General features: G+C 44.1%; 1 protein-coding gene across 1 annotated transcript in view; it reads left to right on the forward strand.

Annotated features, from left to right (window-relative positions):
* Positions 1-14,867, forward strand: part of LOC310859182 (glycine receptor subunit alphaZ1-like) — a gene marked incomplete at both ends in the record, with an annotated part of 113,571 nt that overhangs the window by 40,425 nt on the left and 58,279 nt on the right. The window contains 2 exons of the mRNA XM_083765583.1: positions 1,459-1,598; positions 5,168-5,235. Coding sequence (XP_083621709.1) covers positions 1,459-1,598; positions 5,168-5,235 — 208 coding nt within the window. The remainder of the gene's footprint in view (positions 1-1,458; positions 1,599-5,167; positions 5,236-14,867) is intronic.

Raw genomic sequence — 14,867 nt, forward strand, 5'->3', positions numbered from 1 at the left:
TACAGCAGTGGTTCCTGAGTCAGTAGTTTGTCTAAGACTCAAAGAGTCTCCTACAGCAGTGGTTCCCAAACCTTTTCATGTCAAAATGACACTTATTAGCCTGCAGACCCCATTTGAAAATATATGCCAAGGCCTCCATAAGAAGATCTTTACTGCTCTAGCAGTGATTTTCAACCATTTTCATTTCAAGGACCCCCAGTTCGCTATGCAACAGGCTACGAACGAACCCCCTGTTTAATGGCATTCCTATCTCTGAGACTCCATTCATATTGTAAAACCAATGTTAATTTAACTCTGAGAGTGTACAAATGGAACCAAATGGAACCAAATGGACCCGTTAGATCCATTTGGTTCCATTTGTACACACTCAGAGTCATAAGTCTCCTGACTGATGACCCGGTCATCAAATTATTGGCTTACCCAACACCAGTGGTGGAAAAAGTACTTACATGTTTTACTCAAATAAAAGTATAAATACGGCAATGTAGATTTGTACTCTGTTACAAGTAGAAGTCCCGGATTAAAAATGTACTTGAGTAAAAGTACAAAAGTACCTGCATCAAAATGTACTTAAAGTACTAAAAGTAAATGTACTCATATTGCAGAATGTCCAGTTTCACAAGTTCAAAATTTCAACGATTTACAAATACAAGCTCGCTGCATTGTGATGCATTGTGAGCTTGTAGATCTCCTATTTTCAAATGGCCAAATTAATAGGGTTGAAGTGTTTGACTGGTTTTTCTAATCAATTGTCCAAAGTCACTAGTAACTAAAGTTTTCAAATACTTGTAGTGGAGTAAAAGTGGCTCTGAGATGTAGTGGAGTAGAAGTAAAAGTATTGGAAATTGGAAATACTCAAGTAAAGTACAGATACCTCAAAATTGTACTTAAGTATTAAGTAAATGTACTTAGTTACTTTCCACCACAGCCCAATGTGCACACTCAGAGCTGCGATGGGCTCCTTCACCTGCATTACCTGCAGAATACTTGGAGTCCTGGAGTTTGTTCCATTTGGGCCTGAAAAAAATCATAAAAGTTCATAAGAGGAGTTATAAGTGTGCGTCGGTAAGCATGTTTGATTTCCAGTAGTTTTAGATTTTAAAGATGAGGATAAATACAAAAAGGGGGCTAATTGCCATACAGGACCTTAAGTTACAACTAATTAAAACACAATGACACAAAAACACACACGAGCTGCGTTCGCTTCCTGCGTTTGCGCGTCTTACTTGTATTGGTCACCGGAAAGTACGTAGTCCCACTGCTGATTAATGGTCTCTCTCTCTCTCTCTCTCTCTCTCTCTCTCTCTCTCTCTCTCTCTCTCTCTCTCTCTCTCTCTCTCTCTCTCTCTCTCTCTCTCTCTCTCTCTCTCTCTCTCTCTCTCTCTCTCTCCTCTCTCTCTCTCTCTCTCTCTCTCTCTCTCTCATCTCTCTCTCTCTCTCTCTCTCTCTCTCTCACAGTCACAGTAATGGACTGGGTAAGGAGGTGGACCTAGCGGTCAGGAACCGCCAGGTGCCCTCATGGTCCCCATCTGACTTCCTGGACAAGCTGATGGGCAGAACGTCTGGATATGATGCCAGAATCAGACCTGATTTTAAAGGTGTGTGTGTGTGTGTGTGTGTGTGTGTGTGTGTGTGTGTGTGTGTGTGTGTGTGTGTGTGTGTGTGTGCGTGTGCGTGTGTGTCAGAATGGCTCATAACTTACGGGGGGTCAGATCAACATATGTAATTAATTCTGTACTTGCCATATACTGTATGGAGCATGTCTTGAGTGTACAGGGCTTGATGAGGTCAGGTTGTGATAATGCCAGCTGATGGTCGGAGGAGTAGACAGGTCCACAAACACGCTTCAGGCTTTTTATTCACCTCCAAAAGTGTCTTTAGAGTTAGACAGTGCAAATACAAAAATAAATAATAACTAGTGGCCAAAATAACGTTCCACAAACAGGAAACAACATTAACACTTAAGAAAATAACAAACAGTAAACTGTTACAGGCTTAATTAAATGCCTTCTAACCTGTTGCTCTTTCACGACTAGCCTCCAGTGAGACTGAACTGCCTTCACCTGCAGCAATCGTGCTCTTAAACAGGTGGGGCAAACCATCCTCTAATCAGTAAGTGATAATTAACTCACCACACGGCTAACTAAAGCCTATGAGTATTCTTTCACACTACTATCTTTTAGAGGAATATAATATACAATCAACTACATTTCACACATTTCATTTACTAAAACAACATACATAATACAATGAAAAATGCAACATTAAAGGAACAAACACCCCTCCTCCTCCACAGTACTTGGCACCCTCCAATCTAGAGAGGAGTGCCAGCCCTGCAGAAGGGAGACAATGCAACCTCAGTGTCAATACAAACATAAACATATTTAAACCTCTTGCAATCATTGTGTGGAATAATAACAATGTCATTTGTACAATAATATATATATAGGGCATGGGCTGCCCCATGACACATATCAACATAATGGAATGTCATAACAGGTCAGCTCCATATATGGAGATCTAAGGGTGGCAGCGGGGGCAGTGTCTTCAGTGTACAGGGTTTGATGAGGGCACAGGTAAAGGCCAGGCCTTAATTTACGGGCCTGTTGAGAACCGGCTGCCGTGTGCAGCTGCACTAATAACTTTGCGACAGGCCAGTCTAGAGTTTGAATGGACAGGTGTCAGTCAAAAGGGAGACATCGAAGAGGAAGGATGGATGGGGAGGGATCAACATATGGTTTGTCAGAACAGGTCAGCTCCATATATGGAGATCTTAAGGGTTTGAGGTTTGAGGTCAGATGTAGAGTTGCTAGCTGGCTCCATATATGCAGATCTAGGTGATGATCCAGTCTTCTCCATGTATGGCTATCCAGAGTTTGATGAGGTCAGTGTCGTGATCTTCATATACATGGAGACGGCTGTATATGGAGCGCGTCACAAGGAGTGACCGATTGACAACCATATATATGGTGGCGTGCTGTGTCACGAGGCGTGATTGACTGACAGGTTTTGCAGGTTTTCATAGTAATCTGTGACCTATGGTAGCAATAAAATAATAATACATACATAGGCCCTATACTTTTTTTTTTTAAATCATTGTAAAGGCACATCGACATATGACATTGGAATTGGTACAGTATAGGATACTTCAAAGTAGGATACAAGGAAGTTGGTAGATGCTTAATCATTCAGCCATTTAAACAGTGCTTTACTGGCTCTGTTAAGACATACAGTAGGAGCCTGTGCTGGAATAATTTCACAACATGGAGAGACATTGGAGAATGGAAAGTGAATTCTACCAACTTGGGTACTTATACAGTACCTACTACCTACAGTACCCAATACAGTACAGCCTATCTTTCTACACAACCTCCTCATTTAACCCATTCTGAACGGGCACCCATTTTGGTTTTAGCATCATGTTACTGTATGCTTTAGCTATTGAAAAATAGCAGATCTACAAGCTCATATCGCGCCACCGAGTGGCGCGCTACGAGCTTGTAGGTCTGCTATTTTTGAAAAATCGAAGAACGACTGACATTTTTTTAGAATCTGATCTCAGGTCAGAATGGGTTCGTCAGACCAGTGTGTGTCCGGTGGAAACCTCTTATGAATCTGATAAGATCTGATCTGGTCAGAATGGGTTAACAATAACCCGACCCTTGAAAGCCAGCTGTGCCTTAAGCCAGCACAAGGGCTCAATGTAGCTTTTGACCACCGGACTGATATCTATTTCTCATAAGTGTGGTGTCACGGACGAACCCATTCTGACCTGAGATCAGTGCACTCTGCTTGGTGAGTTAGTGGTTACGTTAACCCATTCTGACCTGAGATCAGTGCACTCTGCTTGGTGAGTTAGTGGTTACGTTAACCCATTCTGACCTGAGATCAGTGCACTCTGCTTGGTGAGTTAGTGGTTACGTTAACCCATTCTGACCTGAGATCAGTGCTCTCTGCTTGGTGAGTTAGTGGTTACGTTAACCCATTCTGACCTGAGATCAGTGCACTCTGCTTGGTGAGTTAGTGGTTACGTTAACCCATTCTGACCTGAGATCAGTGCACTCTGCTTGGTGAGTTAGTGGTTACGTTAACCCATTCTGACCTGAGATCAGTGCACTCTGCTTGGTGAGTTAGTGGTTACGTTAACCCATTCTGACCTGAGATCAGTGCACTCTGCTTGGTGAGTTAGTGGTTACGTTAACCCATTCTGACCTGAGATCAGTGCACTCTGCTTGGTGAGTTAGTGGTTACGTTAACCCATTCTGACCTGAGATCAGTGCACTCTGCTTGGTGAGTGGTTACGTTAAATCCCACTTATTCCAATCATGACGGTGTGATGTATGTTATTCAAGGTAAATGGTAAATGGTGCATTTATATAGCGCCTTTATCCAAGGCGCTTTACAGAGATTGTGCATTACATTCACCCATTCACACACACATTCATACACCGATGGCAGCGGAAACCATGCAAGGCACCAACTAGCACGTCGGGAGCAATTAGGGGTTCAGTGTCTTGCTCAAGGACACTTCGACAGTAAACTCTGGGGGAGCCCGGGTTCGAACTGGCAACCTTACGGTTACCATCCAGGCACTCTACCCCTGAGCCACCGCCGCCCCCTAGTGGTCACTCTACCCCTGAGCCACCGCCGCCCCCTAGTGGTCACTCTACCCCTGAGCCACCGCCGCCCCCTAGTGGTCACTCTACCCCCCTGAGCCACCGCCGCCCTAGTTCTATGGCAGCTGCCCAACAGGTATGTCTACGAGTAGATCACGTGTTATGTCTACAGACAAATGCCAGGTTCATTTGTTGACCTGGCATCCTATAGTGTGTATAGTTTACAGGTACAGATTATTGATTTCCTGATATCAAACTGTTTAGACTATAGGTTCTTGGTTTACCTATATGATCCATTCCTAGATGACTATTTAGATGGATTTGATGTATTATACTGTACCTCACCTGGTGTTGACCTTGCTTACTGTAAATTGCTCTGGATTAAGAGCATCTGCTAAATGCCTAAATTGCCTACAATATTCTAAATATCATTGTGTATTTATTGTGTGTGTGTGTGTGTGTGTGTGTGTGTGTGTGTGTGTGTGTGTGTGCGCGCGTGCGTGCGTGCGTGCGTGCGTGCGTGCGTGTGCGCGTGCGTGCGTGCGTGGCAGGTCCTCCAGTGAATGTGTCCTGTAATATCTTCATCAACAGCTTTGGGTCCATAGCGGAGACAACCATGGTATGTAGATACTATCACTCTCTAATGTTATCTAGTAGTCATTCCATTATGTGGCACGATGTTATGTCAGTTAACCACTTCAACCCTGGTGGTTGACAGGACGAGTCCCTCAGGGCTAATGTCTTTTCTGTTCCACATTAAATATCCTTTCAGGCAAATAGCCGATCTACAAGCTTGTAGACCACAATCACATCTAAAGAATGAGGAGCGAGCAGGATAGGAAATCCTTACCAAATCCATAATGAGAAATATAGCCTATCTCCCCAGATGAAATTCAAAACACTCAGAAACTTCAATGTATGAATTTCACATGACTATATAGTATATATACTAGCAGGCCATGAATAATACATTTTAGGAAAGGAAGCCGGAGGACATGTACAAATATCCCCACCACGTGCCACGACCTGTCCCCGGCCGGGCCAGACATGTTTGGTGTGCAGTGTGCAGTGTGCAGTGTGTGCAGTGTGTGCAGTGTGCAGTGTGCAGTGTGTGCAGTGTGCAGTGTGCAGTGTGTGCAGTGTGCAGTGTGTGCAGTGTGCAGTGTGTGCAGTGTGTGCAGTGTGTGCAGTGTGTGCAGTGTGCAGTGTGCAGTGTGTGCAGTGTGCAGTGTGTGCAGTGTGCAGTGTGCAGTGTGCAGTGTGTGCAGTGTGCAGTGTGTGCAGTGTGTGCAGTGTGCAGTGTGTGCAGTGTGTGAAGTGTGCAGTGTGCAGTGTGCAGTGTGTGCAGTGTGTGCAGTGTGCAGTGTGCAGTGTGCAGTGTGTGCAGTGTGCAGTGTGCAGTGTGCAGTGTGCAGTGTGTGCAGTGTGCAGTGTGCAGTGTGCAGTGTGCAGTGTGCAGTGTGTGCAGTGTGCAGTGTGTGCAGTGTGCAGTGTGTGCAGTGTGCAGTGTGTGCAGTGTGCAGTGTGTGCAGTGTGCAGTGTGCAGTGTGCAGTGTGTGCAGTGTGCAGTGTGCAGTGTGCAGTGTGTAGTGTGTGCAGTGTGCAGTGTGTGCAGTGTGCAGTGTGTGCAGTGTGCAGTGTGCAGTGTGTGCAGTGTGCAGTGTGCAGTGTGCAGTGTGCAGTGTGTGCAGTGTGCAGTGTGCAGTGTGCAGTGTGTGCAGTGTGCAGTGTGCAGTGTGTGCAGTGTGCAGTGTGTGCAGTGTGCAGTGTGCAGTGTGCAGTGTGTGCAGTGTGCAGTGTGCAGTGTGCAGTGTGTAGTGTGTGCAGTGTGCAGTGTGTGCAGTGTGCAGTGTGTGCAGTGTGCAGTGTGCAGTGTGTGCAGTGTGCAGTGTGCAGTGTGCAGTGTGTGCAGTGTGCAGTGTGCAGTGTGCAGTGTGTGCAGTGTGCAGTGTGCAGTGTGTGCAGTGTGCAGTGTGTGCAGTGTGCAGTGTGTAGTGTGTGCAGTGTGCAGTGTGTGCAGTGTGCAGTGTGTGCAGTGTGCAGTGTGCAGTGTGTGCAGTGTGCAGTGTGTGCAGTGTGTGCAGTGTGCAGTGTGCAGTGTGCAGTGTGCAGTGTGTGCAGTGTGCAGTGTGCAGTGTGCAGTGTGTGCAGTGTGCAGTGTGTGCAGTGTGCAGTGTGCAGTGTGTGCAGTGTGCAGTGTGCAGTGTGCAGTGTGTGCAGTGTGTGCAGTGTGCAGTGTGCAGTGTGTGCAGTGTGCAGTGTGCAGTAGCAGCAAGAAGAAAAGAAAATGTATATAGAGAGTGGAAAAAAATACATTGCCCCATTTCCAAAATAGCAAATAATAATAATAATAATAATAATAAAACTTTATTTGTATAGCACCTTTCATGACATAAAATGCAGCTCAAAGTGCTTTACAGAACAATGGAGAATAAAAGAAAAGCAAGGCAACGACATTAAAAAACAAGCAGTAATGCAGTACAGTGAGGACATGAATAACAAAAACTAAAATAAAAACAACTAAAAGATCAATTAAAAGCAATGTTGTAGAAGTGGGTCTTGAGCTGAGCTTTAAAAATGTCTACAGAGGCTGCCTGACGAAGGTACAGTGGGAGCTTGTTCCATGCCGACGGCCCGTAGAAGCAAAAAGCTGCTTCCCCGTATTTTTTAGTTGACATTTTTTTGGGCAAAGCGAGCAGGCCAGCAGTGGAAGACCTTAGGGGCCGGTTTGGGACATATTTAGGCAGGCAGTCATGTAGGTAGGAAGGTGTGAGACCATTGAGAGCTTTATAGACAAGTAAAAGAATTTTAAAATCAATCCTAAAAACAACCGGAAGCCAGTGCAGTGATGCCAAAACTGGAGTAATAGGTTCTCTCATCTTAGTTCTAGTTAAAACTCTGGCTGCTGCATTTTGGACAAGTTGTAATCTGTGAGTTGTTTTCTTAGGCAGTCCTGAAAAGAGCGCATTGCAGTAATCAAGCCAAGAAAAAACAAAGGCGTGGATTAGCGTTTTTGCTAAGGTGGTAGTGCAGTGGTTTTCAACCTTTTTCATAATTAAGGTCCATTATTTGTTTGAGCCACGGACCACCAACATGTTTGACTGCAGGAGGCACGTCTGAAGCCTGGACATGTTTGTTTATAATAATGCCCAGAAATAGGGACGACAGGTTGAAAGTGGTTAATACCCTAATGGTTATATATCTTGCACCACCCCTTACCCCTTATCCCTAAACTTATTTGCCATTTCTTACTATTCTGAAAACCCTTTTAAAATAGTTAAAATAGCTGATCTACAAGTTCACAACGTGTCCGTGTAGATTGGCTCGTTGAACTATTTAAAAGTGTTTTTCAAAATAGTAATAGTAGTATAGTATGACCAATAAGTTCATTGATAAGGGGTCAATCCAGGGCCCTGAATGTATGGTTGCAGACAAGAAAACACATTGTCGATGTAAGGCAGAAACCCCTGATCTCCATATTAAACACCAATTACTTGATCATATACTGCAGTGTCACACAAAAGCACCGAAAGTAGCAGATCTACAAACTCAAAATGCGGTGCCGAGCTTGGAGATCTAGCTTCTTTAATTTGAATGGTGAACAGTAACATTATTGCTATTGGACATGTGAGGTTTCCACCTGACAGAGATGTGTATATATGTCAGAGATATCAAATGGACGGGCATGGATTGAGATGCACTGTGACTCAGCGTTGATCCGAAATCAGATTAATCTGCCAAAAATGTTATTAGAGTTACAGAAAATATGCACATAAGTGAACAGAAAAGAGGGGTGGCAATTACCACCCCCCTGAGGCCCCAAATGTCAGCCCAGCGCTGCGGTGTAGCAGGGCTAGTATACAGAGCAGCCCAAATGTCAGCCCAGCGCTGCGGTGTAGCAGGGCTAGTATACAGAGCAGCCCAAATGTCAGCCCAGCGCTGCGGTGTAGCAGGGCTAGTATACAGAGCAGCCCAAATGCAGTTTGTCAACTTCAAACTTCAAAACTTCAAACAAATAAGTGTTGAAACAACCTTAAAGAGCATGTGTGTTTCTGTTCATGGAGTTAACGTGCAGGTGACGCAGAGGTCTGTGAGTAAAGCGTTCCAAAAAGTTAATGCTCATAAAGCTGCAGGGCCAGACGGGATAGCCTCTCGTGTCCTTAAGACATGCTATAACCAGCTGTCATGGGTTTACACAGACATATTTAACCTGTCCCTGTCATTGTGTGTGGTGCCATTGTGTTTTAAAAAAACAATAATTGTACCCATTGCCAAGAAAAAACCTGTTACCTGTCTCAATGATTATCGACCTGTTGCTTTGACATCTGTTCTCATGAAATGCCTGGAGAAAATGGTTATCTCTTATATCAAGAGCATAATTCCTGCTAGTATTGATCCTTTACAGTTTGCTTACTGTGCAAATAGATCTGTGGATGATGCAATCTCTCTTGCTTTACACACTGCCCTGGTACATCTAGACAAGAAAAGCTCTTATGTCAGACTACTGTTCATAGACTATAGTTCCGCATTTAACACTATTGTACCATCTAAATTAGTGTTGAAACTCAGTGGACTTGGTGTGGGCAGCTCCATCTGTAACTGGCTATTTGATTTTCTGACGGGTAGGCCCCAGTGTGTTCGCATAGGAGAGAGAAGCTCATCCACAATTCTCACCAGAACCGGTGCGCCCCAAGGCTGCTGCCTCAGTCCTCTGCTGTACAGCTTGTTTACGTTTGATTGTGTCGCCAGATACGAGAATAACATCATAATTAAATTTGCGGATGATACCACAGTGATCGGACTAATAACCGACGGTGATGAGAGGGCCTATAGGAGGGAGATAGAGGATCTAACTCTATGGTGCGATAACAATAACCTCTCACTTAACACCAATAAGACCAAAGAAATCATTGTAGACTTTAGGAAGTCCAAAGGCATCCACACCCCCATTTCCATCAAAGGGTCATCTGTCGACATAGTTGATAACTTTACATTCCTGGGCATACATATCACTGACACATTCACATGGTCACTCAACAACGAGTACATCCTCAAGAAGGCGCAGCAGCGACTGTACTTTCTGAGGCGCCTTAAAAAATTTGGCTTAAGTACAAAAGGACTAGTGAACTTTTATCGCTGTATAATTGAAAGTGTCTTAACTGGCTGTATCACAGTGTGGTACGGTAACACGACCGCTCAGGATTGCAACAGGTTGCAGAGGACCATTAAAACAGCAGCTAAAATCATCGGCACTACAGCATTACCCAGTCTCCATAACATCTACACCACTCGCTGTATGAAAAAAGCCCATAACATCATGGAAGACACCAGCCACCCCGCAAATATCCTGTTCAAACTACTCCCCTCCAAAAAACGCTACCAGAGCATCAAATCTCGTACCACCCGTCTCAGTAACAGTTTTTACCCCCAGGCAGTCAGGCTGCTGAACAGCTGACCTTGAACTGTATTGCACTTCACTTCACTTGCACTTTCTTTTACTGTTTTTTGTCTTTTCTTGCACTATAGATGTTCGTTTATGTCCTGTGTATGTAAGACGGAGAGTGCTCTGAGCAAAATAAATTTCATTGTATGTATACTCTGTATCTATACAAATGACAAATAAACCTGAACCTGAACCTGAACCTGAACCTGAAGCTGTGGAACAGCCTGTCTGAGCCAATAAAGCAAAGCAACAACTTAAAACAATTTAAAAAGAGGCTCAAACAGGAATTATGGCATAAATATAACCTGGAATGAGTGGGGAGCTGAGCTATGTTTATGCCATATAGTGTTGGACTTAGTATAACATTGTAGCTTTTGTCTTTTTTTCCTCCTTGTTTTTTGTTTTTTCTTTTGGTTTGTTTAATTTTTCTATTCTTCTATAAATGTCATTTGTTTGTTTTGTTTATATGTCGTTTGTTATGCATATCTTCAACAGTATTTTGGAATACGTTGAGATAAGGATAAGCTAAGCTTTAAGCTTCTGCCTTTTCGATCACAAAAGAAAAAGTAAACTGTTTTTGTGTAATGTCTCCCTCTCTGAAAGATCAAAATAAACTATTCATTCATTCAGTGCCAGTGATACACCTCGCTGACATGCAAGCTTAGTTAACATTTTCCAAGTGGAATAAATGAGATAAAACATGCATCCTCTACCATTCCGCAGCGGGTACAATTTTGTGTTTGTCCCAAATCCATATTTGATATTATCCCCACGGACGGACGATGGCTGTAAATACACCAGATCCAGCTATTAAAGGAAGCAGGATTCAGTTTTTTATTTTATTATTATAATTTATTTACATTAACTTAAAGTGTAGAACAGCATTGTGACTAGTACAATTAAGAATACAGAATAATTTGGAGTACTTTTATTTTATTTGAGTAATTCCATTTTTATATTAGTTAATTCTCAGAGGCAAATACATTTTACTCCATGACAACTGTTTTTGTCAGTAGTTTTAGATTTAGATTATTATTACAACATATGTGGGCTCCCCAGGGGCCAATATGTTACGTGGGTCCCCAGGGGCCAATATGTTACGGGGGTCCCCAGGGGCCAATATGTTACGGGGGTCCCCAGGGGCCAATATGTTACGGGGGTCCCCAGGGGCCAATATGTTACGGGGGTCCCCAGGGGCCAATATGTTACGGGGGTCCCCAGGGGCCAATATGTTACGGGGGTCCCCAGGGGCCAATATGTTACGGGGGTCCCCAGGGGCCAATATGTTACGGGGGTCCCCAGGGGCCAATATGTTACGGGGGTCCCAGGGGCCAATATGTTACGGGGGTCCCAGGGGCCAATATGTTACGGGGGTCCCCAGGGGCCAATATGTTACGGGTGTCCCCAGGGGCCAATATGTTACGGGGGTCCCCAGGGGCCAATATGTTACGGGGGTCCCAGGGGCCAATATGTTACGGGTGTCCCCAGGGGCCAATATGTTACGGGTGTCCCCAGGGGCCAATATGTTACGGGGGTCCCAGGGGCCAATATGTTACGGGGGTCCCCAGGGGCCAATATGTTACGGGGGTCCCCAGGGGCCAATATGTTACGGGGGTCCCCAGGGGCCAATATGTTACGGGGGTCCCAGGGGCCAATATGTTACGGGGGTCCCCAGGGGCCAATATGTTACGGGGGTCCCAGGGGCCAATATGTTACGGGGGTCCCCAGGGGCCAATATGTTACGGGGGTCCCCAGGGGCCAATATGTTACGGGGGTCCCAGGGGCCAATATGTTACGGGGGTCCGAGGCACACTCTTGCTCAAATCTGCTCCAAACCTGACACGAACACTGTTCAGGGGTATGGCAACAGTCCAGTCAACTCAACTCAACTGTTTTAACCCATTCTGAACGGGCACCCATTTTGGTGTCGGCATCATGTTATGCTTTAGCTATTGAAAAATAGCAGATCTACAAGCTCATATCGCGCCACCGAGTGGCGCGATATGAGCTTGTAGGTCTGCTATTTTTGAAAAATCAAAAAAAACGACTGACATTTTTAGAATCTGATCTCAGGTCAGAATGGGTTCATCAGACCAGTGTGTGTCCAGTGGAAACCTCGTATGAATCTGATCTCAGTTCAGAATGGGTTAAAGGAGAGTAAGGATTTACAGTACTACGTTGGTCGCGTGTTCTGCCACATCAGCGAATGACGTGTGGGACTTTGCACACACTTATACGCCCACATAGTAATGCAGCGTGTTAACCCCTTGAGTATAGCATGCGCCTTTGAGCATGCATGAACCCCCTCGAGCATGTCTGCATGAACTAACTCTGCAGGCTATACGCATCATTAATAAAACTGCATTTATATAGCTCTTTTTTAAACCAAGTTACAAGTAAGCATGCTTGAACAATTCAAAGCAATATAAAACATCAGAATACAACAATAATATAATAACAAAATAATAGTAATGATCAATAGAAAAAAACAAATAAGCAATAATACAGGAAATGACTTAAAGGTATATTCAGTGATTTCACTTAATTCAAATATCACTTATTTTTTTGTTTTGTTGTGATAATCCTCCCTACTATAGAGTGTGCTGGCCATATAAGGAGTTCCTCCCTGTCCCCAGTTAACCCCTGGGGGTCAAAAAACCTTAGGTTTCGTTTTTGACTCTCTATCCTGATTGGACGAAAGGCTGGGTCCCACAGCCAAAAACGAAACCTAAGGTTTTTTTAGTGAAATCACTGAATATACCTTTAAGGAGGTAAAAAGGCCAACCTATTGGCCAACCTAAGAGAGATTTAAAACTCGTTAAGGATCTGGTTATAGCCTCAGTTCTTCTGGTAGGTTGTTCCAGAGCCTAGGGGCCCTAACAACAAGATCACCTTTGGTCACTAATTTAGCCTTGTGACTCTCCTTTAGTAGACCCAGACCAGATGATCTAATTCTAAGGGTACGTGAAGGTATAGTATTCAACCATTGTATATAAATAGTTGGGAGCAAGACCATTAAGAGCTTTAAAAGTTAATAATAAAATCTTAAAAACGATCCTGAAAGAGACTGGCCAACACAGGTGTTATGTGGTCAAATTTCCTGGTACCAGTAATAAGCCTATAGCCGTCGCATTCTGGACCAATTGCAGGCGAGTAGTAGTAGTATCGACCAATGCACAAGTTATATCGGAATCAATGTCGCGAAGACTGTGTGGGCGCCGCACAGTGGTGCAATCAGTAGCGCTGTCGCCTCACAGCAAGAAGGTGGGTTGGATTCCCACTAGGGATGCTGTGGGTGCTAGGAGTGTGTTCTCTCCTCTGCTTCATATACCCTATAGAGCGTCACAGTCCCTCCCCCTTACAGAACGGCGAGTGGCCCAGGAAATGAAATGCAATGCATTCTGACCATAGGATTTTCTTTAAGTATTTATTTAAAGACGGTTACGCCGCGGACAAAGCCAACTCGGATCGTGACAAATCATGACAATGAACACAATGTTTTGGGGCAGATCAAATAATTTATAAGAAGAAAAACAAAACAAATAGTGTTGTCTCCTGCCTTTATTTTCTTCTTTCTAATGATTTGATCGGCCCAAAATATTGTGTTCATCGTCATGATTTGTCACGATCCGAGTTGGCTTTGTCCGCGGCGTAACCGTCTTTAAATAAATACTTAAAGAAAATCCTATGGTCAGAATGCATTGCATTTCATTTCCTGGGCCACTCGCCGTTCTGAAAGGGGGAGGGACTGCGACGCTCTATAGGTGGGTGGAGTTTGCATGTTCTCCCCGTGTTCTCCCCTCACAAAAACATACAGTAATCCTGGTCTCTACTGCCTCCCCCTGACCAACTGGGGCGCCTGATGGAGAGGGAAAGGAACTGGTTGGAATAACGTGTTCACGCGCTACTGGACGTCAGGACGTTGCTCTCACCAGGTTTGCAGAGGGAGTGTAGCACACACAACTGTAGCCCGAATGAGGTTAGAAACCCAGACGTAGCGTAAAATATGGAAATTATAGTGTTGATTTTGACAGCAGTTGCATGCTGAAAATAGCCGAATAGTCTATATTTTGCTATTTTTAGCATGCAACCAAACATACAATGACTTGTCTTTTAGTTCCACTAGATCCTCCCTAACATTTTTGTCTATTTTTTTTTTGTTATTTGAAATTGTCAGTATATATTTTAGTCATCATAGCTTAAATTTCATTTCGTTTTTTATTTACTATTCGACCGTGAATAAAGGTAGTCGACAGACGCTTTTTGTCATAGTTTTAGTCGCCAAGTTTAACACTGATGGAGACAAGGCCATGAACAACACCATGAAATGAGCTCAACAGCAGTCTGCTCAGCTCTTCAAACGGAGCCAAAGGAGACATGAGTCAAACAGAGGCAGAGAGACGCATGCTCCAGATGTGAGGTGAGCAGATGTCAGGACAGCTGTTTTTGTTTTGTTCTGACAACCTCCTCTCAACCTGTCACCCACCATCGCGTCTCAATACGTCGGTTGCATGTATGACTCGTTCTGAGTACAGAGCACACACATACATATATCAGCTGATGGCTTACTGTATGCGTTCTGCACATCTGTCCAGCACAGGCACAGACTGCCAGGTCGGGTATTATTGAATTGTCTTTTATATGATAGTTATGCATTTTGGTTGCAGAACATTAAACAACACCCATTCTATAGCTTCCTCGCACTGGTTGCCCATTTATTTATTTTTGAATTGAGTTTAAAATGTTACCACATCTGTTCTCGCATCTTCCTACATTTTGGATATACTTGACCCTCACATGATGCCACC

This window comes from Protomyctophum parallelum (assembly GCF_964188405.1).
Source record: "Protomyctophum parallelum genome assembly, chromosome: 5".
In the NCBI taxonomy this organism is placed as follows: Eukaryota; Metazoa; Chordata; class Actinopteri; order Myctophiformes; family Myctophidae; genus Protomyctophum; species Protomyctophum parallelum.